Raw genomic sequence first — 27,223 nt, forward strand, 5'->3', positions numbered from 1 at the left:
CAGGCCAGGAGAAGTCTGCCACACCATGTGGTCACCTCCGGGGCAAGCGGGAATCGAACTCATGCGGAAGTGGCTCAAGCTTCTTAGTGCAGTGTTTTAACCCGCTGCGCCACCAGGGAGGGCCAGTTTTTGTATTTTTAACTTCATTATTATACAAGTATTTTTGGTACCTTTAAGAATATTAAAGTAAGCTATATTAGGGCTTTTATACTTTCATATATCTAGGTATTTGAAATACTAGATGAAATTATACATTTCATAGTTATATAAAGCCATGACATCTGGCAAATACTACTTGTTTAATATATGTTACAAAAAATGTAAAAAAAAATAACAATTCTGAAAGAGCAAAAAGCATTTTAACAGCCCTTACATTAGATTAAGGGTTGCCTTTCAAAATCCACCTTATTTATAAACAATGATTTGTAATTGGGACATGCTTTATAAAACACTCTTAGACCTATTTGTCCGAGACCCATTGTGCTGGCATGGCATCCCAGATAGATGTAATAAATGAGTGGTAACTATGAAAGAACTGGGAATAAAAAGCAAAGGTCAGGTTAATTGTTCAGAATTCTTTTACTTTGCTATAACAAAAATCTATCAGCAGCAATAATTTCATAATCAAATAGTGTTTCTCAACAAATATGAAGAAATATTTCTTATTGTTTCTGATTGTAGAGCAAATAATACCTTGTTCTGCCTCCTTTAAGTAATTTGATCTTCAGTTACAAAGAAGAGGTTGGTAGCATTTTGTCAACTTGTTTCTCTACTAATATAAATTGCATTGATAATTGTTTTTTTACTTTTAGTTGGATTGCTTAATCTTTTAATTTTTCATTTATCTATGCTTAAAATGAAAGTGTTTATTATGAATGGAGCACTGGACTCAGTATTGGAACAGACTGGTTTTCTGGACCTCACAGACCAGTGAAATGTGAAACATTAGATAAGTGAACACACCATTTGATACAAACATAATGCATACTTATGATGGAAACTTTGATATGTCACCCCAGGCCCCCTTCATTGGAAGGACATAAAGTTGTACTTCCTAGGTATGGATAGGCATATATTCTTCAATTGTCAACAACTTCAGAGATTACCACAACCTCAGAGAAGTGCCTTTCCCAACGTTACAACTTTTTCCATGTGTCCCACGTTCTATCTGATGCTTGAGTGCAAATCCTCAGACCACTTCGAACCAACTTAAAATAATTCTGATGTACAATTTTTGATCCACTTCTATAGTTGCTTAAAATATTGTTGACCCCACATAGTTAGATTTCTCTTAAATTAAACTCTTATTTCTTAGTCTGCTTCCCACATGCATTGATGCCAAAGGTTTAATTCAGTATACCACTTGCAACTAATATTTGTCTTATTATCTGCTTTTTATGGAGACCAATTTCTAAAAGTGATCTTTACATAGCAGTTTGTTGTTTTGTCCTCAAGTCACAAGAATCAAAGATGGGAAAACGATGATGTGTGTGTACATATATATTTGTTTTAGCCTGAGTTCAAAATACAAAATAAATCAAGCATATTTATTTGGCTTGGATTCATACTATTTAGTTTATGATAAATTGCAAGGATGAGATTCTGAAACTTAGGGCAGGAAATATCCCCTGTGTGTCATAATTCATGATGTGGATATACATTAGAATTGTATCCTTTTTCTACTGTCTTATTCCTTCTGTCTGCACAATTTTATGAGGAGTTCCTCTGAGCCTACAGTTTCTCTAATGATTTTATGACTTCTTAGTATCATATTCATCCAAATTTGCACAGACAGATTTTTGTCAAACACAGTCAGTGTCTATGAAGGCAGCAAGAGTAGTTCCTCCTCTGGGCAATCCAAATCAAAGTGGTTCAGACTAGTCATGTTGGAGGCTAGCCGCAGTGACCATTTAGATTTTTCTACATTAAGTTTGAAATAAATCAATAGCATTTTTTATTATCTGCAGATATTTTTAGGAGACAGATTATAGAGCTTTATTATCTTAGTATCTTCTGTATATGATTTTAATATTTTAATTTACAATTTTTATCTGTTTATTTATTCTGGGCTCTAGTTATTTTAGATCACCAAATTGTATCAATTAGACTGTTCCTAAGCCTCAACATAATTTTATAGACTCAATACCACTATTCTCAAGGAAAATTTCTGACTGACCAATTGATACTAAACGTTCTTCTCAATAAGAATATACTTACAATGATAAAAAGTTTTCCTCCATTTTTAAACTCATCCTATTCACATCATATTCACTCAATTAACCAGAAAAGTTAAAATTGTTGACAAACGTTTTTGCCTTTTATTACTTTTACTTTAAAATGCCTTTGCATATGTCTTGTAATAAGCTGAGCTATAGTACCATTTTAAACCAAAATTGGAAATCCAAGTACCTTGAAATAAGCCTCTCTTGGGTAATCATTCTAAAATAGTTGCCTTTGAACTACACAATCAGTGTGGCACATAGGAATGTTCTATGAAAGTGCATTGAGAGGAAGTCAGCTGGAAAAGGAAAAAATGAAGCAGAATTTGAATCCAAAATTTCTTATTCAAGAGCTAGTTCTGTGTTCTATGTCCGAACTGTTTATTTCTGATTATAATTGCAGTTGATGGGAGCATATTAAAAAATAAGATAGTCCTTCCAATTAATTTTGTTACCCTTCTTGAAGTGAATTTGTCAGGTAAAGGAATATAAAATACACATTTTTTTCAATTGGTGATACCCCAAATATGAAAAGTGAGCATTTCTAAAAATTGCTAGATTTTGCAGTAATTTGAAAGGAAATTTTCACTCCCTTTGCAGTTCTAATTTCTATAGATACACTGTTCTAATTTCTATAGATACACTGTAGAAATGAGTCAGGTGTCCAGAAGAAATAAGTAGATCAAAAAGATATGGTATATATGCACAAGGGAATACTACTCAGTAATCAAAAAAAAGATGAACTGATGCCATCTATTTGCACACTTAATTGTTATTATTCCCTTCTTTCTACTGAATGTTGGTTGAATTTGTTCTTTTTATCTTAATTTCTTAAGGTGTGAAGTTAAGTTTTTTTCAATTTTTTCTGGATTTTTAATGTGTTATATTGCTATTTATTTCCCTCTTAGAATTGTTTTGTTATTATTAGAGTCCCTGATAAGTCATGTCTTCCTTTTCATTTGTCTCCCTTTTAATTTATTCTTTGATTTGTTCCTAAACCAAACAAAAATTCAGTAATGTATTATTCAGTTGTCACATATTAGAAGTTTTTCTGACCTTTTTTAGTTGATTTCTAATGTCAATGCCTTTGTAATCAAAGAAGATACTTGCTATAATTTCATTATTCATGAGTTTATTGACTCTTGTTTAGTCAACTAGTAAGTCATTATACTGAAAAATATTCCACGCACTCTCTTTGATTAGTATTTGGAGGCCACAGGCCTTATAAATGTTTAGTGGATCCCTCTGGTCTAATTTGTCATTTAATGCTATTATGTCCTTGTTGATGCCCTGTCTGGTTGATCTGTCCATTGATTTAAATGGAGTACTGATGTCCTATTACTATTGTATTGTAGTCAGCGACTGTGTTAGGTTTGTTAATACTTGTGTTATATAAGACCTCCCTGGTGGTGCAGGGATTATATCTTGGTGCTATCAACAACCACTGTGGCTTGAATTTGATCCCTAGTCAGGAGTTTACCCACGTGACATGGCAGACACCTCCTGCCTGGACCACTGCTCCCTCACCAGTGTATCTCAGTGGATTTACCTATTGTGCTCCCCACTCTGTCTGTGGTAACTCCTCTCACTCCCTGACACCTCTGGCCTATACCCCTATTTTTTATTCATAAATAATTAAAAATAAGCCTTTCAACAAAGTTGACATATATTTTGTTACTACTTTGTTTGGTACACACACACACATATATATATCGATGTGTTTTATATCTCACTGATAATTATTAAGCCCATATTATATCATGTAAATCCCTGTCTATAGTTACATTTTAGCTGGAAGTTTATTTTATCTGACATAGGTATAGCTGTGCCCGCTTTCCTTTGTATCATTTGTGCTTATTTGGATTTTTGATGTGTACCATACTGATAACCATTCATTTTGAGCCTTTTTTTTATATTTAGAGCTCAGAGAAGTCTCCTGGAAGCAATAAAAAGTTGAGCTTTATCTTATCTTAACAGTGACTCTGAATCTTTTGATTAGTGAGTTCTTTCAGTTAACTTTTAGAGTGATAATTGATCTACGAAGATTTGCTATTATCATTGTGTATTTCTTTTGTCTTTTCATCACTTTGATTTATTCACTTTAATATTGTTACTATTCCTTTCACCGTTTCTTAGGGGATTCTAGTGTTTGCAAATTTCTTCAGCTCTTGTTTGTCTAGAAAGATGTTTATTTTGCCCCTATATATAAAAGAGAGTCCTTTAGGTTATGATATTCTTAGTTTGCAGTTTTTATTTTTTACATATAAATAATGAATATATCAATTTATGACTTCTCTGTCTACAGAATTTTGTCAGGGAAGTCATATGTAAGCCTGATTGGAACAACTTTATAGGTTATTTACTCTTTCTCCCTCACTATCTTCAGTACTCTTTGTTTTGACTCTTGCTATTTTCCTTGCTATGTGTCTTGATGTAGATCTCTTTACATAGAGGTAGACTGGTGTTTGTTTACCTTTATAAATACACATATTTAATATCCTCTCTAAGTAAGGAAGAGTTCCTGTGTTCTTCAATACAGTCTCTATTCCCCTTTCTCTTGTTTCTATTTCTGGAATATCCATTTTTATGTTGGCCTCATTAAAGTTGTTGGGAAGTTTTTAAACTGCATTGTCTCTTCATTTTTTTTCTTTTATATCTTATTTATTTCTTATTCACTTGTGTACTTAATATATTTGAAGACACTGATTCATTCTTCCATTTAATCTATTCCATTTCTGTAGATTTCTCTAGAGTTATTTTTGTCATTATTAGGTTCTTTAATTCCTTAAATTCTGCCATTTTCTTATTTATGGTGTCAAGTTATAGCTTCTATGCATTGATTTTATATCTTAGCCCAATAATTTGTTTTATTGAAAGTTTTTAGATCTCTTTGATTAGATTTATGCCTCTCTTATTAGATTTATGCCTCTCTGAGATCTCTTGGAATGCTTCGAGTTTCTAAATTTTCTTCTGTCTTTTTAAATTTATTTTAACATTTCTAAATAATGTCTTATAGGATGTTAAAGTTTTCTATCATTTTATGTTTGGATTCTGGAGAATTTTCTTACCTTGTTATCCTATATTCTCTTGAGATCTTTTATTCCCATGTTGTATGTATATCTTTGTTCATTTGGTTCTCCATATTTTTGTTATGTTTTCATGTATTTAATAGTAGATTAAGAACTGAAAATATATTACTTTTCCATAGGTAGTGCTGCATATGTGTTTGATTTTCTTTATTTTGGCCTTCACTCTCTTTTGCATTTTTTTTAAATGACTTTATTTATACATAACTGGTGTACAGGCCAGACATGCAGAGGGTGAGAGGATTCGCCAGGGACAGAGTGGGGAACACAACAGGCAGATCAACGAAGTACACTGCTGAGGGGAGCAGCGGGCGGGTCAGGAGAGGTCTGCCATGCCATGTGTGTGGATCAACCTCAGGGGCAGGCGGGGATCGAACTCATGTGGAAGTGGCTTAAGCTTCTTAGTGCAGTGCTTTAACCCACTGCGCCACCAGGGAGAGCCTCTTTTGCATGTTTTTTAACTGTTTTGTAGTTATTGAGTCTTAAACTGGTGAGGGGCTTAGGAGGGCCCAGACATTAATGTAGATAAGTTTAGGTGGTACTGGCGCATGTGTATGTCAACCCCGGTAGCCTTCTGACACAGTTCATGTTGTCAGTGTAATTTACAAAGTAAGCTCCAGTTCCAGAAGGTGGAAAGGTAGAGTGCATATCGGAGTGCCTGATCTGTTGTTAAGTCCAGGGGACCCAGTGGTGTGCAGCAGCACCTCACTCCTCACAAGTGCGATCCTCCCCTTGTAAAGTGTGTGCTTTAAACTCTCCCATTTTCCCTTCCCCAGGTGCTCTGGCTGGATTGTCAATCCTGCCACCAGTGTCCTATATTCCAGACCACTATTCCCATTTTTTCTCTCTGCCTCTTCTTACTTTTTTTTTTTTTAAATATTTACTTTTTTATACGTACAGAACTGGGGTACCGGCCAGAGGTATGGTGGCTGAGAGGATGCTCCAAGAGCCACATCTATTGGTGACCAGGCCCTCTGTTGGTTGCCATGGCTGGCAGCTAGACTCCTGCAATTGGTGCCTGACAGCTGTAAATTGCTGGTGTCTCATGACTAGTGGCTGGAGGTCCAGTTCCTGGTGTTGATAGCTGGGACCTTGCCTCCTGTTTAAGGCCAAGAGTGGCCTGCTATCACTTCTGGTGGCTTGTGCTTGGCAGTCAGACACTTACATCTGGTAGATGGTCACAGTGAGCAGCCATGCTGGCAGCCGAGCTGGGCCATCCTCCTATGGCAGCTTCTCACAGTGCTGTGAATTCTCCCTTTCACCTTCAGACATCATTGGCTTTATTATGCTATAATTTAGCTGAGAGAAAAAGGAGGAGACCTTGTGTCTTCACTCAGTTGTTAGACTTTAAGCTCCATGAGTTAGACTTTAAGCCTTCAAAAAAAAAAACACTAGTTTTTATAGATGAGTTTTCATTAGAATTAGAAGTGGATACTTCAAAATTCTAATAGTTGAAAAGTTATAGTATTTGAACTTGAAAATAACTGTTAACTCAAGCCAATAAGTTACTTGCCATTTTTTTTTAAGATGTATTTATTTATTCGTACAGAACTGGGTACAGTCCATAGATGCGGTGGGTGAGAGGATTCACCAGAGACAGAGTGGGGCACAGAACAGGCAGATCGATGAAGTACACTGCTGAGAGGAGCAGTGGGCGGGTCAGGAGAGGTCTGCCACACCATGTGGTCACCTCTGAGGCAGGCGGGGATGGAACTCATGCAGAAGTGGCTTAAGCTTCTTTGTGCTGTGCCCCAACCCGCTGCGCCACCAGGGAGGGCCCCACTTGCCATTTTTCTATAATGAATATGAGGCTTCTGTGTGAGGAGAGAAAAAACAAAATTCCCAGAATCTTAAGTCATTAATTGCTTACTTCCTTTTACACTAATAATCAGCATCTTGAAATAGTGGCTTTAAATAAAATAGACAACTATTGTATACCTCTTTTTCAAGTGAGTAGATTAAAAAATTGTATTTTCATTAATCATGTCATTAAAGATTCAGGGCCCAGTGTCTCCCTCTGACCTGTCTGCTCAATTTCAGTTGTTTTTACTTCAAGATGAGAAAACAGTACATAGCCTCTCAAATTAATATAAAGGACAAACAAAAAGTGAGCTAAGCTCTTTCTTAGCTTCACACTGGGCTAATTAGATGCTACATAGTAGTTCACACCTTTCTAATAGCTATTTTCTTTCTGTCCCCTAAGTTGTTTACATGCACTTACAATCTTTGAGAATAAACAAAAATAATTTTACTGTCCAAGCAACTAATACTACTTGGGCATATCTATAAGATAGATTTAAGTTGTAATTTGAACACACACAAAAACAGTTCAAGTAATCTACCCCAACACTTCTCAATGGGAAGGGTGCAAATATCAGGTGTGTTGTCCAAATAAATTCCACCCACACAGGCATGCTTTTAGATCTCTATGGAATTGGTAGCCCCATTGTGTAGAAATACTAATAATGGGATTCAACCTATTTTGAAGTGAAATACTGTATCTTAGTCTACTGTAAAATGGTAAGGGGGGAGAGAAAATTAACAAATTTGCAAGAAAATATTTTACTCTGCTTCCTTTTCATGTTGTATGTTATAAATTAATGGCTCGACAGATATTACATATTTTTCTGTGTATGCAGTTGTATATCATTTGGGTTTATTCCTCAAGTAATTGTATGGCTGTCTCAAGTATTCTACAACCTTGAATTTAATGATTAAATATTTCTAGAAACCTAGGAAATTTTTCTAGCAAATATTCAGTTTCTGTTTTGTATTTTTTTCTGGAGAAAGCTTTGTTTGACCATAAACTAACAGCTAATTTTCCAGGAATATGAATTCACCAATAAGTAGCCACAAATCAGACCCCAAAGGTGTATATTATAAAAAGTGTTAACCATAGACAGATGATTATAAAGTTGCAGCTATTACTGTTTATTGCTTTGATGTAGTACAAGGAAAAGAAATGTGTGATTTTTCTTATTAACAATTTTAATTAAATTTTAATTGATTTCTAGAAGATAAATGGTTTCTTTATAGCATCACACACCAAAGTTCCTTGAGTAGATATTAAACATCAATGCAAACATATTAACAGTACTGCTGATAATAAGGAATTTTATGTTTAGTTATCTTGTCTAACATATACATGCTCATCTCTAATAATAAAAGTGCAACTACTTTGCTTAGCCAGCCTATATCACTTAACATATGATCTTACATTTTTTTGTTAATTAATTTAGAGCTAGAAACGGAAGGAAATGGTCATGCATTCTATAAACATTTGTCTCTTTTGGATATGTATTTGAGCTACCTTAAAAATTGAGTATATTTTCATGTGCTTGTTACATCATTTTATTCCATGTACACGGTACATAACACTTTTCATGGAACTAGACATTCAGTGGTTAAGGTTGTAGTGTATCAGACAAAATGCGCATGTGTATTTATACTTTGATATTAACCCTGACTTAAAGTGACTTAAATTAATGAACATGTAATCACAAGGGTGCTCTAGCATTTATTTTAAATCCTCATGCAGAAGGTATGTTCATCACACTGTGAAATAAATATTGCTGTTACTTGCAATATTTAATATTCACAGGAGTTATACAATATGATCCTATTCTGAAAGGACTTAATATTTATGGGAAAAGTATATAAAATGAAATTAGTACAAGTAAGCATTTATCAAGGAGAAAATTCTAACTAACTGAACTTCAAATACCAGAATTTTTCCTAGAAGAAGTGGAGTTGAGATTGGAAGAATAGATAATGACTGGAACAAAGGTAAATAAGAAATTGTCCATGGCAATTTTTGAGAAAAATGTCAAAGTTGATGCTGAGTCATAGGGAAATGTAGAAAAGTGATTAGACTTTATCAGTTAGTTTATATAGGAGAGGGAATAGTAATTATATGTTAAAAGATAGGTTGGAATTAAGTCATGCTTAAGGATTTAGACGTTTTCTTAATTTAATTAACACATAATAAGGGTTATATTATTTTACTCAGGATTTTGAGACCTAGTTTATACAATAACAACTTGAAAACTTCACCTTGTTCATTAAAATGTTAATGCTACTTAAATTGTGAAAGAACGCAATATTTTAAATTTTCTTAAATTTCAACTGCCTGGCTTTGTTTATATGAACATCAAAGTCCTCTTCTCTCTCTAAATCCCCTCATTGTTTTTAATTTGGAAATTGTACTAACATTTTAAGTGACATTAACTTGCATTGCATGAAGTATAACAAGGGGTTAGTCAAAATATTGACTAAAACCCAATATTTAATTCCCTCACTATACCATTTTGTATACATTTGAACCATTTTTTTTTAATTCCATATTGCCCATACTGAAAGCATGCATTTTTCTGATTATCTTTTTTACTACAAGTTATCATTTTATTATAGACACCTGTTATTGAGGGGTAATTATATGCATGATTGAATATAGGCATTTTTGGTCCTATGAAGTTAAGATAGTTGTTTTCAAATTATGAATCATAAAAGTATAAAGTGTAATGCTGTATCAGAAACATCTGGACATACTGTTAAAAGGAGGGCTTGATCCTGGCATTTCTCAAAAATTTACAACTATGTGTAATGACCTCAAAATATTAGTGAGTATCCTAAACAAACACAATAAAAAAAAAAGATGTATTTGATTGGAAACAGTGCTCTAAACACCCCCAAAATTTGAGACTAGTCATTACTAATGTCTAGCATTCCTTGCCTAAGCTCAAAACCAATTCAGAGATAGACCCAAGATTCTGGTAGGTAACAAAAACAAATATTAGAAGAAATGAGGTTAAGTTGAGAGGCAAATCATTAGTTAATACTGCATCACACAATTAAACCCCCCTATACAACTCTTCCCATGTGGACAAGTCAATAATTATAAATATTACACATCGAAGAAGAGCTTATATAGCTAAAAAGTACACCATGAGATGGCTTGTAAAGAGATCTTAAAGGAGGCAATTCAGCACTTACTAGTAAACAAGGAAGCAGAACCAGAACAGTTGCATGCCAAAATATTCTTTTATTTGGAAAAATGAAGCATGAAGGAGGAACTTCTCCTTCAATCACCCTAAGGAGGAGCATACAATGTTACATTTTCTGAGCTGATGTACTTTGGGAGGATCCCAAAGGAAGAGATGGTTAATGCAGAAATGTGGGAAATAATGACATGATTCAAGTGATTCGTCCAAACAAAAGGAATTTGTTCTGAAATCACGATTTCTTCTTAGAGCAAGTCTTTTAACAATCCCCTAATAATCTGCAAATGTGGCTAGTTAAAATTAAATTTGTAATGTTCCAAAGTCATATGTTATCAATGTAGGTACTACATTTGTGGTGTTCTAATATTACCTATTAGACTATATCAAAGTTAATGTCCATCCATTTAAGATACTGTATCTTTTATTAAACAAAATATTGATGGTATTGCAGTGAGACTTAAATCATAACTTTGTTTTTATTAATGTTACAATCAAGGATCTGTTCTATATTTGCAAATTTCACCTCTAATGTGTATAGTGGTAAGGAATTAAAGTGACTACTCTATTTCACATCATTTTTATATTGTTGAAATATCTGAGATCTAGAGAGACTACCTTTGGTGACATTAAAAACTACATGTTACAAACACTGAAACTAATCAAAACTTTTGCAATGTAGCAATCTTTTTTTTTTTTAACATAAAGGTCATTCACCACCTTAACCTCCTTAACCAGCCTTAGATATTCTACAAGTTATTAAAAGTTAAAAGATATTTAAATGCTGTCATACCTAGTTCAGGTCATGAAAAAGTACCACCATGTATATATTTTTTTAATTGTAAGATTGGAGACACTCTTCCGTCTGTGACCTAATGCTGCTAACTCATGCCGCATATTATAAACTTTTGTGATTCAATACAAAAATGCAATAATTCATTTACTGAGATAGCATTGGTTTACAAGGTTGTCTATAACTTAGAAGTACAGGATCTTACCCTTCAGATGTTGCATCACCATACCCATCACCAAAACACCCATGGTCTTGACCATTGCAAATGATACTACAATATGCATAGGAGAGCATGTAACTATTTGAACTAGTGTTTTTGCATTCTGAGAGTAGATATGTAGAAGTGGAATTGCTTTACTATATGGTTTAATATTTTTGGATAACTCTCAATACTGGTTTTAAAAGGGGTTGAACCAGACACATTGCCATATCATTGCCAAAACCTATAATTTCTTACTTTTTCATAAGGAACATTCTCTTAGATGTGATTTGGTAACTCATTTTGGCTTTGGTTTGCCTTTCCCTGATGATAAGCAATAAGTATTTGTTCAGGGGCCTGTTGGCAACATGTATGACTTCTTTGTAATTGGGCCTATTAACAACTCTGTACATTTTTTTGATTAATTTCTTCACTCTCTTTTTGTTTGTGAGTCCTTTTTAGATTTTTTATGCTAGCCCCACGTCAGATATTTTGTGTGTCAAAATATTTTCTCCTCAGTAGAATGGCTTTTATTTTAGTGATAGGTGGTTTTACTCTGAAGAAGCATGTTCCTTGTTACTAACATATCTTAGTATTTCACAACTTGGAGCTGAGCCTCATACACAGTGAGAATTACATTTTCTTTTCAAATTATTGAATGAATAATTGACTAAGAGAGATCAGAAATATGTTCTTTTTTGCTTGCATGTTGGGTTTAAGGAAGGACCATTTACTGCATTGGGGAAGACAGATGTAATCAAGATTTCAACTAAGGACACTTTCTAAAGATTCTGATGGCATTTAAATAGGATAATGGTCCTAGAAGCATGCTCCATACATGTACATACCTTACCTTAAATGACATGCTACTCCCATATGTTGCCTCCCTGTGTTACCTTAAATGACAAAAAGAACTGCATTGACATGATTAAGAACAAGAACCTTAAAATGGCAAGATTATTCTGTATTGTTCAGGTGGACCAAATGCAGACATTGGAACCCTTCAAAATAGAAGAGAGCAGGAAAGGAATAAGTTAGAGAGGTAAGATAGATAAAAGAGAGTAGAGTCAAAAAGTATGAGAGACTCAGCTTAAGATTTCTGGCTTTGAAGATATAACAATTATGCATTGGTTAAAGGAACATGGGTGGATTCTAGCAGCTGGGGATGGTTCTCATAAGACAACTAATAAGGAAGTGGGAACCTAAATCTTACAGCCTCAGGAAGATGTTTAGTGCCAGTAACTCAGATAAGCAAGATGGATCTTCCCTGATAGTCTCCAGAAATTAATTTCTCATCTACACAGCTTTAAAATATTAATAATAAAGGATTCCATGTGTTAAATTTGTGGTGATTTTCTATGGCAACAATAGAAAATCACTACAGATATATGAAGTTTTCTATTGGCTATATAAAGTAAAGCAGCTGGACATAAACAGAATACAACATATACATCCATGCCCCCTCCATGCATGCATATCCATATGGGCATATACACACAATTTCATTAGTTGCTTTGAATCGTCCTATCATAAATCTCACTTTAGTTGAACAAAAAAACATTGAGCAGGAATGATGAAATGAATGGTTAGGTATGTGACAGACCTTGTGGTCTTAAGAACTCCCATTGAAAGTCACTGAAAAAGTCACTGAAATTTTCAGGAGTGTTGGTGTTATGAACTGAAGTATTTTATATTATTGTGTTATATTTTTATTTACTTAATCAGTGATTTCAGCCCAAAAAATAAAGGAGTTGAGGTATGGACCTCTTATTATTTTTTTTTCCACTAAGATGACCATCTTGACTCATTGTAAATAATTTATAAGGAAATGTCTAAGCAACACATAAGAGTAGAAAAAAATTTGCTTATGTGGAATCTTCAGTTCTTTTGTAGTATGTTTCTTCTCCAAGCAGACAACCTGAAATTCTTCTTCCAGGTTTTCTCAGGTTTAAGCCTCAAGAGGTAAAGACCTCGCAGGGACATTTATGCTTGAAGAATAACCCTGCTAGTATGTCAGGCACTCTGATAACCAGAAGAGCACAGTTACAAAAGTTACTTTCACATCTTGGGCTTTATTGTCGCAATCAACACTCAAGGAATCAGCAGTCCTACTCTGACTGCTTCACCAGTTTTCCTGAAGCTGTCTCAGATGTTTTATTAAATACATCATATTCTAGGCTTTGTGGATATTAAGTGAATATTATGTCCAAATATCTGTCTTGTTTCATTCCTTCCTTTAGCAACACTTTAGGGCATGATCATATCATATGTAAGGCTTCCTAAAATTTATTTCATCTTCTTTGAGGAACAAAATCATAGAGCTGTTTAAACACAAAATTAATGATTTGATAGGGAGAGGTCATAATTTATATCACAATCGATATGCTTTTATATGATGTCCTCATAAATTACAATTAGAAAATTATTCATTGACAATTTAATCATTCAAATCAAAGTGAGTATATGACAAAATTTTCAATTAATATGCACTTACTCTATCATCAACAATCTTCATTTATCAATTGGAGATTTGTATTCTACTATTAAAAGAGAACCATTGCTGGTGCTTAGTAATATTACTACATTTTTATACTCATTGGATTTTGGATCAGATTTTGTTTCAAATCTCAGTTCTATGCATTCATTATTCTAACATTTGTTAATTCCACATATACGTATTAAGTAGTTTTTTATGAGAGTCAGTTTCTATGAACTGGAGTACTAATACACTAATTTCTTATATAAACCTAAGCAACACTATTAAATTTCATAGCCATAATTTTCTAATTTAGAAAATAGCACTAATGCTATTTACTCACAAGAATACTGTGTAGATGAAATGAGGTTACATAGTGCTTGAGCATATATAAATATAAAAACAAAAGTATAAAAGTAGAAAACAATATAGATTCTTACATTATCACTTAGTTTATTATGTTAAATCAATTTAAAACTGTTCTTTTAGAATTTATAACATATTAAATTATAAGGAAAATTCAGTATCTTTGAAATTAATTTTCTGTCTTATAATACTGTGATTGTTGATGGTATCAGTGCCAATGATATTTATGTTATATTCAATTTCAATGAATAATATAGAGTGTATTTCATGTTTTAGTATTTGAATTACAATGTCATTATCTTTTTAATTTTCTTCTTAGAGAAAAAGCTATTTGGTTAGAAATATATTATGACTTACTCATTATCCCTTTCTAACATTTATCAGCAATAAAACAAAATATACTAGTGAATGCCTTTGTTTTTAACTTCATTTAGGCAACAGACCCTGATGCTGGAATAAATGGCCAAGTGCACTACAGTTTGGGTAACTTCAATAATCTTTTTCGCATCACATCCAATGGGAGTATTTACACTGCAGTGAAACTTAACAGAGAAGTCAAGGACTACTATGAACTTGTTGTTGTGGCAACTGATGGAGCAGTACACCCTCGTCATTCAACGCTAACTCTTGCCATAAAGGTTTTAGATATTGATGACAATAGTCCGGTGTTTACCAATTCAACATATACTGTTGTTGTTGAAGAGAATCTGCCAGCTGGGACCACCTTCCTTCAAATAGAGGTATGTGGATGAACATTAGTGTAATGAATTCTGCATTATAAAATTCACCATTAATGTTATTTCAACAGATTTATCAAAAAATATATATACGCATCCAGTTATATATTGTATGTTATCTGACAGCCATACTTTAGGGATGTGGAAAAAATAATGTATTAAAATATGCATTTGTAGAAATTAAATAGCTTTTAAGTAGATTTTTAACTTAATAAAGTAATATGTATTAAGTAACACAATTGACAAAATAATTGTGAAGACTATGTTAAACTCTTGTCTGCTATCTTCAAAGTACTCAAATTTTAATGTGCATTCTATAAAATTTATCCTTGTGCTCACACTTGTATCAAATAAATATGTATGTGCATATGCATATACAAGGATATAATGCATTTATGAAAATGTGTATACCCACACACATGTATAGATTTTCCTTGTATTTTACAGAAATGAAATATTGCTTCACCCATATTCTATATATCTTCAATATAGAACTATCATCCTTTCAATAACAAAAGTACTTTATTCTGAATCATGTATTTTGGCTATTTTTAATGTTGTGGTACCCTATGCACAAGCACATTATTTACATCAATTTTGGGTTCTGCTATTTTGCTAATAACACCATTGATATAACCATTGTCCTGCTTAACTTGTTACAGGCCAAAGATGTTGACCTTGGAGCAAATGTGTCTTATCGGATAAGAAGTCCAGAAGTAAAGCACATTTTTGCACTACATCCCTTTACAGGAGAGCTCTCCCTTTTAAGGAGTTTAGATTATGAGTCATTTCCACATCAGGAAGCAACTATCACTTTTCTAGTGGAGGCCTTTGATATTTATGGAACAATGCCACCTGGTATTGCTACTGTCACAGTAATAGTAAAGGTAAGGAATATAGATTACTTTTGGCCACCTACTTTGCACTATATATATGACGTTTCTACCTTTTTTTAATATTAAGCCTGTAATTTACAGACAGTGATGCATAATATCACATTGGTACCTGACGGCAAGTGTAGATTTTTGTTAATGTAATGTATTTAAGAAAAATTGAGAAATAACTATTGTTCAACTAAAAAGGTATGTTTTGAAGAGCACTGAATAGAGTTCTATAATTATGGGTGTCTTAGTCTGTCATTAGCTCTGTGACTTCAAGCAATTCATAATTTCTCTAGACTATAGTGTAATCCAGAATCTACAATACACAAATCATAACTTCAATCATACTTTTCAGTATATACATTTTTTTGGAATAGAATTCTAACATTCTAGAACTAATTAGTTTATATCTCAGGATTCTAGAATAAAATAAGCTTTGGAATAAGAGGGAATTGGGGTTAAATTCGGCCCTTGGAAACTCTTAAACTTCTGAATTGGTTGTCTTGTTCATTGTAATACCCTGTATCAAATGCCTGCCTCTAAGACCATGCCATCTCCAACTTCTTAAAGTTTCTAGTAATATTTAAGTCACATTGCCTTTAAAAGGAGACATGAGGAAAGATAAATCAGTTTTCAAATGTTATATCTATGGTTACCTGAGATGCATTCTAAAATTTGCAGATTATTCTGCTCTTTTTCAAAGTAATATATTTCTCTTGTTGTTTTGTTGTGTTTTATATTGCTATTTTTCCCCCTTGGCCTCTTGGTTTGGATAGCTTTTATGAAAGAAGGTATTGCAGTCAAGTTTGAGCCCAACATACCACCTAAACAAACAAGATATATGCTAAATATACATCTTCCATTTTCTACCTGGAATGTATTTCCCTAAAAATATATATTCCATTATCCTTGAACACCTTTAATTTTGATAAAAAGCTATTACTCATGGTTTCTACATCAACACTTGAGAAGGACTTGTTCCAGGTGAGCTCATTCCTCTCCCAGGAATCAGTAAGTTTTTATCTAATTTTTGTTATTCCAGTTGTTTTATTGAGAGAAGTCAAGCCACTTCATTTTTTAAATTTCCTAGCTAATACAAAATTATTTCTACCTTATTATACTTTTAAAATGAAGCTTAATCAATCTATATATTTTCACTATGACTACTATTTTTTTCAAAGTTAAAGAATAAAATTTGCAAACTATTTCTCCAAATGCATTAGTTTTTTTGTTTGTTTGTTTGTTTTGTTTTTGTTTTTTAATACTGTTGTTATTAGAAGGTCCCATAAAAATAGCTTGGAAAAAATAAAAATAGCTTGGTTGTTTGTTTTGAAGGGAAGAATAGAGTACAATTTTCATTTCTCTAAAGATGGCAATCTTTCCTAATCTTGCTAATTTTTCTGTTATTTTACTTGAAATATAAACAAGCTGCTTTGCTGATAACATAATTATATGGTATTTGCTAAGAGATATTTCTACCCAAAACAGTCCACATAAACGTATTTTGATAATCTCTCTGTGAAATATGCAGAAACATAAGAAATTTGGAAAAGAGCAACAAAATACCACTCAAGTGCTTAATATATAATCCCTCAACCATTTAAAATTGGACTGAAAATCTGAAAATTCAAGTAATAATTGGAAGGAAAATATTTCCATAATAGGAAAAGTATGATTTTATCATAAACACCTAAACAGTGGATTTGTCAAGTATCAAAAACAAAAACAGTTATGATGACACAAAATGCTAAGTATTTTTGTTGCAAAGACTTTGTAGAACATTCATAGAAAAGTCCTTTTTCATACTATGTTTATTGAGTATATAGACAAATTGAGTTTGTGAGACTAGCAAAAAGTCAAACAAAACGAAACAAAAGACACTCTAAAAATAAGGTAGATGGAGAAGGGGGCAACTGGAGAGCTATGGTGGGAGAGGTTACAGTGCAAAGAGTTGGAGAACTGTGGGTCCCTTGGGGATGAGCACAATGTGATAACATATGTCTGAAATAAGTTCCTATATTTCTGAATCCTGTAGGTATTATGAACCAGTCTTACCTTAATTAAAAAAAAAAAACACGCAGGAATCTAAGCTTATAGTTTCAAACAGTTAAGATATAAAATTCACAGAAAACCTGCCCTTGCAAATTAAGTTATAATATATAAAGTGGAACATATATAAAAGCAAAGGATATGTTTTCTATTAAAAGCCAAAAACGAATATACATCAGAAAAGGTGAACTAGAAAATGATAGGCAATACTGAACAGCAGTAAAATGTAAAGAACCTGCCTAGGGTAGACAGATGACTTAATTCATTTTATTGATTGTAATTTTAAAGAGAATGACTGCATAGAAAAGGAAATGCCAAGATTCATTCTGCATATGTTTACATGTTCTTGATGGTAGGAAATGAAAATAGGGAGGGATAGGTGGAAGTATCAGAAGTGAGGACAATCCACAAGGGCCAGCATTGTTGGAAATAGAGAATCTAGAGCTAGCATTTACATCATTCAGAGGGTTTTCTCTCTGCAGACTAAAAGGAACTTCTCCTACACCCACAGAATGTAGAAAATAAGATGCCTTTTCTAGGCAGAAACAAGGTCACCTCACCCTACACTAAACCAAGGAGGCTTTGCCAAACCATGGACACATGATGGATGGTGATACGTCACTTGTGTATCACAATGGTGACAGCATTGATAGAGTCCTGGTTTTGAGCTAGTCACTCAAATTAGAAGCTCTGGATTGACATTTCAAGATTTATAGCTTCTTTCCACCCTTTACTCTGATGGGAGGAGATTGAATTAAAGATGGTTTCAACACTTCGACCAATAGTCTAAGAGACTGATCATAATTTATTACACGTTACATTTTTTTCTTTGAGACACCGCCTCAATATGATACTGAGACTCATTGGTATTTGTGTCAAAACATAACTGATTATATTCACATCAGGGATTTAGTACCCCCCCCAAGAATTCAGAATAGCACCAAAATCAAAACAAACTAAAGACAAACTAAACAATTACGAATTTAGTCAGACAGTGAAGATTATAGTATCAGTTATATTTCTTAAGGGGTTAAGACAACTATGATTTCAATTTAATAGTGTCCTATGCCAAAACTGAAAAAGATTTGTTTGGTTGAATATGGTCCTGTCTGCAGGGTGCCAAGAGAAGAATAGCAGAAACTAAGGGAGAATAAAGAACAGAAGTGAATTATTATGAAAATCAGCAACTGGGGGAACAAATAAAGGATGTCTTGTAATAGAGAACAGAACTGTTAACAGGGAATACATCAACTGTATGGTCTGCCAAGAAAAGGGATGTCAGCTCAATAAACATTAAGGGATTTTAGAGAGTAGACAGTCAGCATCTCTACATGAAAGTGTTTAATGTAGAGGTACTAGTAACTGAAGTCATTCCTCACTGGCGCATGCCAGCCTAGAATTCACTATATTTCATCTTTTTTTTTTTAAGTTATTAGAGTATAACCAATTATCACCTTCTATTCAGGAAACATTCTTGTCCAGAACAGTTTTTCCCCCATGATTCCAGAAAACCTTATTTTTTAGATTGAAGTGGCATTGCATTATAGCATTATATAAGTTTAGGTGTGCATCACTGAGAATCAAGGTGTATATACTACATTAAGTTCACCAGTAAGATCCCATTCTATATTTCGCCATGATGTTGTCCCTTTTACCCATTTTACATTTCCCTTTCCCTTTTGGTACTAGATCTTTCAGTTCATAAGTTTATTTTTTGTCTTACTTGTATTTTTATATACAACATATATGCACATATGAGTAAATTCATATAGTATTTTGCTTTGTTTTATTTTTTTTTCTTTCTCCATCTGGCTTATTTCACTAATCACAGTACCCTCTAGGTCCAACCACAGCATTGCAAATGGCAGGATTTCATCTTTTTATAACTGAGTAGTAGTCCATTTTGTATATATAATGCATCCTCTTTTTCCATTTACTTGTCACTGGGCACTTAATGTTGTTTATAGTTCTTGACTGCTGAAAATAGTGCCAAAATAAACATGAAGTGCACATTTTGTTTCAAATTAGTGGTTTTATATTTGTGAAATGTGATAACTGGTTCACTTAGAATTTCTAATTTTAATTTTTGGAAGAATATTTATACCCCTTCCCATCATCACTATATCAAATTAACATTTCTACTAACAGTATATAAGGTTCTTTTCTCTTCATATCCACTCCAACACTTGTTTTATTTTCTTTAGATAACAGCCATTCTCACAGATCTGAGTTGATATCTAATTGTTTTTATTTCTCTCATATATGTGATGATAATGAGCATCTTTTCACATGCCTATTAACCAGAATCTGTATATCTTCTTTGAAGAATGTATATTCAGATCCACTGTTCAGTAATTTTATCTGTTTTTCTTATTTTTGAGTTTTATGAGTTCTTGCTGTATACTTTGTATATTAATTAACCCTTTGTTAGATACATAAATGAAAATAAATTTTCTCCAATAGGATATCATTTTGTTTTGATTCAAATTTCTTTTGTGGTGTACCTCTTTAGTTTGATGTAGTCTCATTTGTTTGCAATTTGTTATTATCCCCTTTCCTTTACTTTTTTTTGAAGAAGGTACCGTTAATTTGTAATCACACTAGTAAGATCCTGTTTTCCTGATAGAATTCTATGGGTAACTTGATGTTGTAGTAGACATCTAAACAGATATTAATTTACATCTCTGAATCATATACTGTGCTGTAAATAATTGTTGCTACCATGAAACATGTATATGGGGACCAAAAATATAAGTAAAATTATTGTTATTGAAAAATATAATTATAAAAAGTTTCTCAAATCTACTCTGGTATACCAAAGTAGAAATGGTTTCTATAATTATTTTAGATTACAATTAGAAAATAAATTAAAATCATATTTTCTTTTTCCAAGGTAACTGTTCTGTCAAATGCAGTTTATTTGCTTGATTCATGGTAACAAATGTTAAGTTTTCCAGTACAACATATATATATATATATATATATATATATTTAAGAAGAGCTTGATTGGGTTATACTTGTGTACTATGGCAGCATTAAGAATAATATTTTAAAATATTAAAGCTAATCTTTGTAAGAGTAACAGAAGTAATAGTAGATGAAAACAAACCACTAGGGATCTTAATGATAAATTTGTTAAAAAGAGGATAATGGCCCTCTCTTGTGGTGCAGTGGGTTAAAGTGCAGCACTATGAAGCAACCAAGGCCACTGCAGCAAGAGTTCGATCCCTGGCCAGGGAGGTGAACCACATGGCGTGGCAGACCTCTCCTGACCCACATATTGCTCCCTCAGCAGTGTATTTCAGTAAATCTACCTGTTCTGCTCACCCACTCTATCTTTGGTGAGTCCTCTTATCCCCTGTACCTCTGATCTGTACCCCAGTTCTGTACCCATAAATAAATCTTTAAAAAAAAAAGGATAAAAGAAGAATGAGATTATTTTTTGCCAATACCACCCTCTAGTGGAATAGTGGAAAGTAAAAAAGGACTTGTTTTTATAGAGTAGAGCATATACTAATTTCTAACATAATTGCGCATTTGTACAGAATCAGATTTATGAACATTTTTCTTCAGTCATTCAGTCATCCTTAGAGCATAAATGTAAAGAACTATTGATTGTGCTTGTTGGTAGTGCATTTTGATATTTTTTTTTTAATCTGAAAATGCTTTGTACAAGAACAGTGAATAACTGGCTGCCAATTTTACTTATTTATGTTTAAATATTTATTTATTTATGCATACTGAACTGGGGTTCAGGCCAGAGGTACAGGGGTGGTGAGAGGATTCACCAGAGAGAGAGTGGAGAGCACAACAAGCTGACTGACAAATTACACTGCTGAGAGGAGCAGCGGGCAGGTCAGGAGAGGTCTGCTGCACCATGTGGATCACCTCTGGGGCTAGGGATCAAACTCACTGATACATCTGCACCTCACTTGCAGTGCTGAGCTTTAAACCGTTGCACCACCAGCGAAGGCCCTGTCGGCCCATTTTAGCTACAGTTAAAGTTTGTAATCCCAAGTGTTCACAATCTGCCATAAAAAGAAATAAAGCTACAGTAACTATATTGACCTATTCTTTATCCTGTCAAAAGCAAGCAAACTTTTAGAATGCTAATCTTTTGATGGCCTTCAGTTACATATACATAGTCTTAAATTCGTGTCTAACTAGTTTGTAAGGACAGCTTCTACAAATGCCCTGTCTGCATCCATTTAAAAGTCAGGTAAATAATTTCCTACTAAAAATTAAAGCAGTGATAATGCAGCTTTTTTGACATATCTGGAAAAATCATTTATCATTTTTGTTTTCCCTGAAGCATCAAGCTATCCAAGTGTGCCTTGAAACAAGCTTTTAAACATTTGTATAGTGATGACAGGAAAAGAAATTTCATAGGAATATAATGAGCTTATATGACTTTAGAAAGACTTGTGCAGAAAAATTGCAGTTTTAGATTACTTTTCTAGCTCTCAGAAGTTAAAATATAAGGGTACAGATTTCTACTCCTTCAATTACAAGATCTACTCATTAAATTGTCACTCTTGAAAAGAGGGTATGTATGCAAATATCTTATAATTTACCCCTTGTCTAGAAACTCAAGATCAATACCCTAACTACCCTCATTATAGAGAACAAGTGGTTCTTAGGTTATTAACTAGATCAGATGCTCACATTTGTAATGTATAAAGACTCCTGTTTCAGAGAAATTGTGAATATTACATATCAAGACCAAAAAAAGTCATACTTCTTTTCAGTTTTGCTTACAATCCAAGACCTCTGATTTCTTAATGGTATCTGCACATCTGTTCATATTCACAACTCAGAAGTCAGTTCTGTTTGATTGTAATAGAATAATTATCTTAACCTCTTTCCTGAAGGAGGTTAATCGTATGTTTCCAACTTCATTGTATCAAATTGTATCATTGTAAATTATTGTATCAGAGCAAATATCAAAGCCTGTAGATTATCTTTGCTTCTATTTTTCTAATAGCAAATGAGAAAAGAATGACCAGGAGAGTAAGGTAATTAACAAATTTAGTTTTAGTTTCAAGTGCATTTGACCTAAAGTCCCAAAAACCTTACATGCTATAATGATTATCTTAAAATAAGTCATTCATTCTATAACGATTGTTTTTTAGAAAAAAATATAAATACAAAACTGTTGATAAATAAATGTTTTTGTTCTACCGAACAAAGTAGGCCAACATATTAAAGGCAAAGTCAATGATCAATGTGAAGTTAGTAATTAGTCAATCAAGTGGCAGTTAAATGGCACAAAATATGTGTCATCTGTTTCTGGAATCACCACATCATCCCAGAGCTTAGTGATGGGTCATAAAAATGAGAGGAAAGTGGCCCTCCCTGGTGGCGCAGCGGGTTAAAGCACTGCATTAAGAAGCTGAAACCACTTCCGCATGAGTTCGATTCCTGCCTGCCCCGGAGGTGACCACATGATGTGGCAGACTTCTCCTAACCCACCCGCTGCTCCCCTCAGCAGTGTACTTCATCGATCTGCCTGTTCTGCTCCCCACTCTGTCTCTGGTGAAGTCTTTCACCACCCCTGAGTCTCTGGCCTGTACCCCAGTTCTGTATGCACAAATAAATAAGTCTTAAAAAAAAATGAGAGGAAAGTGATAAATATTTGTTGCATGAGTTACTCATTGTTAATGAATGGTATTGTACTTACATCACTGAATTAATGAGTAAAAAAAGATGCATGTAAGTTACTTTGAAAAAACATAAGTTTGCATCACTTTCTCTACAGAAGTCCATCTGCTCTGTGCCATTGTTACAGTGTGCTACCTGGACAACATTGCTTATTTCAGATTGACAATATGTAAAATGCCATCAAATAATATTTCCAATGTAGATTATGAAATATTCTAATCAAACCATTCTGCTGATCATATGAAGAACTGGCAGTTGCAAAAGGAACATTAAAGGGCTTTCTTAAAACAACAGCAAAACAAAACAGCTCTGGCTGTTTTACTAAAGTGCCATTCAAAGTGAAGGTAATAAAATGGGGAGGATGGAAGTTTGACAGTGGCAAATGGGTGGTATGATAGAAAGAGATGGAGCTAATCTAGGAGCAGTGTACCTAAATCAGCTTCAGCTGAAGCATTGAACTCTTAATTGTGTTTTACAGGATATGAATGATTATCCTCCTGTATTCAGTAAACGAATCTACAAAGGCATGGTGGCTCCAGATGCGGTGAAGGGTACACCTATCACAACTGTTTATGCGGAAGATGCAGACCCTCCTGTAAGTAGAAGATATTGATTAATAATCTGAACTAGTGAGAAAACCTTTAACTTCCATAAATAATCTAATTCCCAAGATATCACACGTAGTTAAGAATGTTTTCTTCTGTTCACGCTCAGACATTCTATGTACTCTTGACAGTTGCATTCACGGAGACAGACAATATTTCCAGTGATTATTATTGAACTTAGAAAATTAGGGATAATTTTTTTTTCAATGAGAAAGTAAAATTTATTATTAATGTATCTAATACAAGTGATAAATATAGGAGGAAAATTAGTCTACAGTTGAAGGAATCGCTGTCTTCTGGATTCTTTATTCAGAACAATGTGACCTTTATACATTTTTCTATTTTAAAGAGGGTTTCAATTCAAACTCTGAACAAAAGGGAGGTGAACTTTTCATAATGTTTCATTTAGTTATTAAAAATAGCATATTAAAGTAACAGTGCTTGCATAAAAATGCTTTCTATAAATAGCTTGAGTATTCTGTAATGTAATTATTTATTCTCTTAATAACCAAGCTATAAAGATTTAAATGTTTTACTTTGAATGAGTTCTCACTATATGTCAATGTCTGATATACTCTAGAAACAATATTAAACCATTTTAACCATTTTAGCAAAGAAAAACTGAATTATATAATTAATTTAGAATTTATTTTTGCTGACATAAGTAGTATTTATGTAATATTATTTTATAAAAATTGGATGACAGTCAAACATTTTTTAATCTAAAGATAAGCCATAAAATAGTATTGTGACTAAAAGTTATTTAAAAATTATAATGCTTACATGAAAGCAATGACCTTTCACTCAAATTCTCCTTTTCTTGAGTATGTTAAAATATCTTTGACTGATTTATTGCATTTAGGAAAATATGGTAAGCAAAATTTCATAACTTTGATCACACCAGTGGAGATGGTAATGTGAAATTGGGTTGTCTATTTTTTTTGTTGTTTTTGTTTTTTTAAAGAATTATTTATTTATGGGCCCTCCCTGGTGATGCAACAGGTTAAAGCACAGCACTAAAAAGCTTAAGCCACTTCTGCATGAGTTCGATTCCCACCTGCCCTGGAGGAGATCCACATGGCCTGGCAGACCTCCTGACCCGCCCGCTGCTTCCCTCAGCAGTGTACTTCGTCAATCTGCCTGTTCTGCTCCCCACTCTGTCTCTGGTGAATCCTCTCACCCTCCGCATCTCTGGCCTGTACCCCAGTTCTGTATGAATAAATAAATACATCTTTAAAAATAAAGAATCATTATTTATGCGTACAGAACTGGGGTACAGGCCAGAGGTACAGGAGCAGTGAGAGGATTCACCAGAGACAGAGTGGGAGCAGAAGGAGGACTGCTCAGGGAAGCAGCAGGTGGATAAGGAGAGGTCTGCCACGCCATGTGGGTCACCTCCCCAGCTGGGAATCGAACTAGTGCTGACGTGGCTTTAGCTTTGTAGTGCTGTGCTTTAACCCAGAGCCAGGGTTATCTGCTTTTTAAGTAAATTATAATGGGTAGAAATACTTAACATTAGACAATGCACATTCAATTCTATTCAGCACATGTTTTGAGCACCCACTGGTAATTTTACTAACCAGTTTTGCTTTCCAGAAACAGAGTATAAATGGAAACATAAAACTTCAAATAGAAATTATAACACACTGCAGTGAATTAATGTAAGCAAATTAAGGAAATGAAAAAAAAAAGTAACATGTCCATGTACAAAATCCATATTTCTTTGAAATTTTCATTATTGCAAAATTTGATGTAGTTTTACATATAATTGCATTTATGATGAGAGACTAATCATAGAACTACCATTTGTTCTATGTGACATAGACCTCAAAGCCTTAGCATTGATAACACAGTTCTCACTTCTCTTTGGAACCTGTGAGCTTGGTACCTGGTTTGACATTCAGAATACCCCACCTGTGGAACATATGTTTTTTGCTCAACTTCCTGCTCCATAAAGAAATTAAAATACACAAAAGTATTTTTTTTCTAGAGAAATCTGTTTTTATACCTTTAAACTTTTATAGGAAGTCACCAGACATAAGTTCCATATTTCTTTGGAAGAAGTCCTTAGGTTTGCATTCTCAGTAATAGCTTTTTAAAAAAGTTTCTTAAGAACCTTTTATTGACTACTTCTTAAAAAGGTCTATGAATATAAAGTGTATCATATGCTTCCATCGCTCATTCCAACTACAGCATGTGTATTACATTTGCAGTATTGCTTTTCTGCTAAGTAACAATTCAGTGCCCAACTGTTCTGAAGTAGTTCTTTTCTGCTACTCTAGTAAGGATTTTTAAAAAAGATTTCTTTATGTATGCACATACATAACTATGGTAGAAGCCAGAGATGCATGGTGTAAGCAGATTTACCAAAGACAGGGTAGGGAGCAAAAAAGGCGTACTGACTGAAATATACTGCTGAGGGGAATAGGGCATAAGACAGCAGCAGTCTGCTGCACCACCTGTGGACAGGCTCCCTGGCCGGGGATTGAACTCCAATTTTATCAGTGCTAGCGCTATAACTTAACTCCTAGGTACCATACAGGTTCCTGGCCAGGGATCCATCTCCTGCTGCATAGCTTCCACAGTCCTGCACTGTAACTCTTTGTACCACCAGGGAGGGTCTCTGGTAAGTCATTTTTTGAGGTACATCATTTTATAACACATTGTTGTTAATGTTGAATGTGCCTTTCAGGAGATGAAAAGTAGGTATGAGACATTCAGTTGGTTTTGAATGTCTCATTGAATTGAATTCTGAGGATGTATGTTTCAGTTAAAGAATATATTTTTATCAGACTCAGTTTTGATAATTGAAACACTAGCAGTCTTTCAGTGTATCTTATGTTGAACTTTGAGTTTTAAAATTATTATAGGGTCTCTAAATCAGCATACTAACAATTTGACTGAACTTAACAGCAGCATGGAATGGAAGCTCAAACCCATGAAAATTTTCAGTAAATAAATTCTGCATGATCTAACTTTTCCAAAAAATATGATTGACTTTTACTTTAATTATTTCATATTGGTGACATAAATACAAACTATTTCCTAAAGGGTTTGCCAAGTATTTTCTAATTTGTTACCTAATAAACATTCATTAATTAGAAGAAAGTATTTTCATTTCATATCCTTCAAGGCTTGTCAGTTCTACCCCTCA

At 33.6% G+C, this 27,223-nt stretch overlaps 1 protein-coding gene across 1 annotated transcript in view; it reads left to right on the forward strand.

Moving 5' to 3' along the window:
- PCDH15 (protocadherin-related 15) overlaps nt 1-27,223 on the forward strand; it is a 565,802-nt gene that overhangs the window by 409,052 nt on the left and 129,527 nt on the right. Inside the window, exons 16-18 of the mRNA XM_004681080.1 lie at nt 14,571-14,876; nt 15,536-15,760; nt 23,943-24,059. Of these exons, the coding sequence (XP_004681137.1) occupies nt 14,571-14,876; nt 15,536-15,760; nt 23,943-24,059 (648 nt within the window). The remainder of the gene's footprint in view (nt 1-14,570; nt 14,877-15,535; nt 15,761-23,942; nt 24,060-27,223) is intronic.

The sequence above is a fragment of the Condylura cristata genome, unplaced genomic scaffold, assembly GCF_000260355.1.
Source record: "Condylura cristata isolate star-nosed mole 26May11 unplaced genomic scaffold, ConCri1.0 scaffold00011, whole genome shotgun sequence".
Classification (NCBI taxonomy): domain Eukaryota; kingdom Metazoa; phylum Chordata; class Mammalia; order Eulipotyphla; family Talpidae; genus Condylura; species Condylura cristata.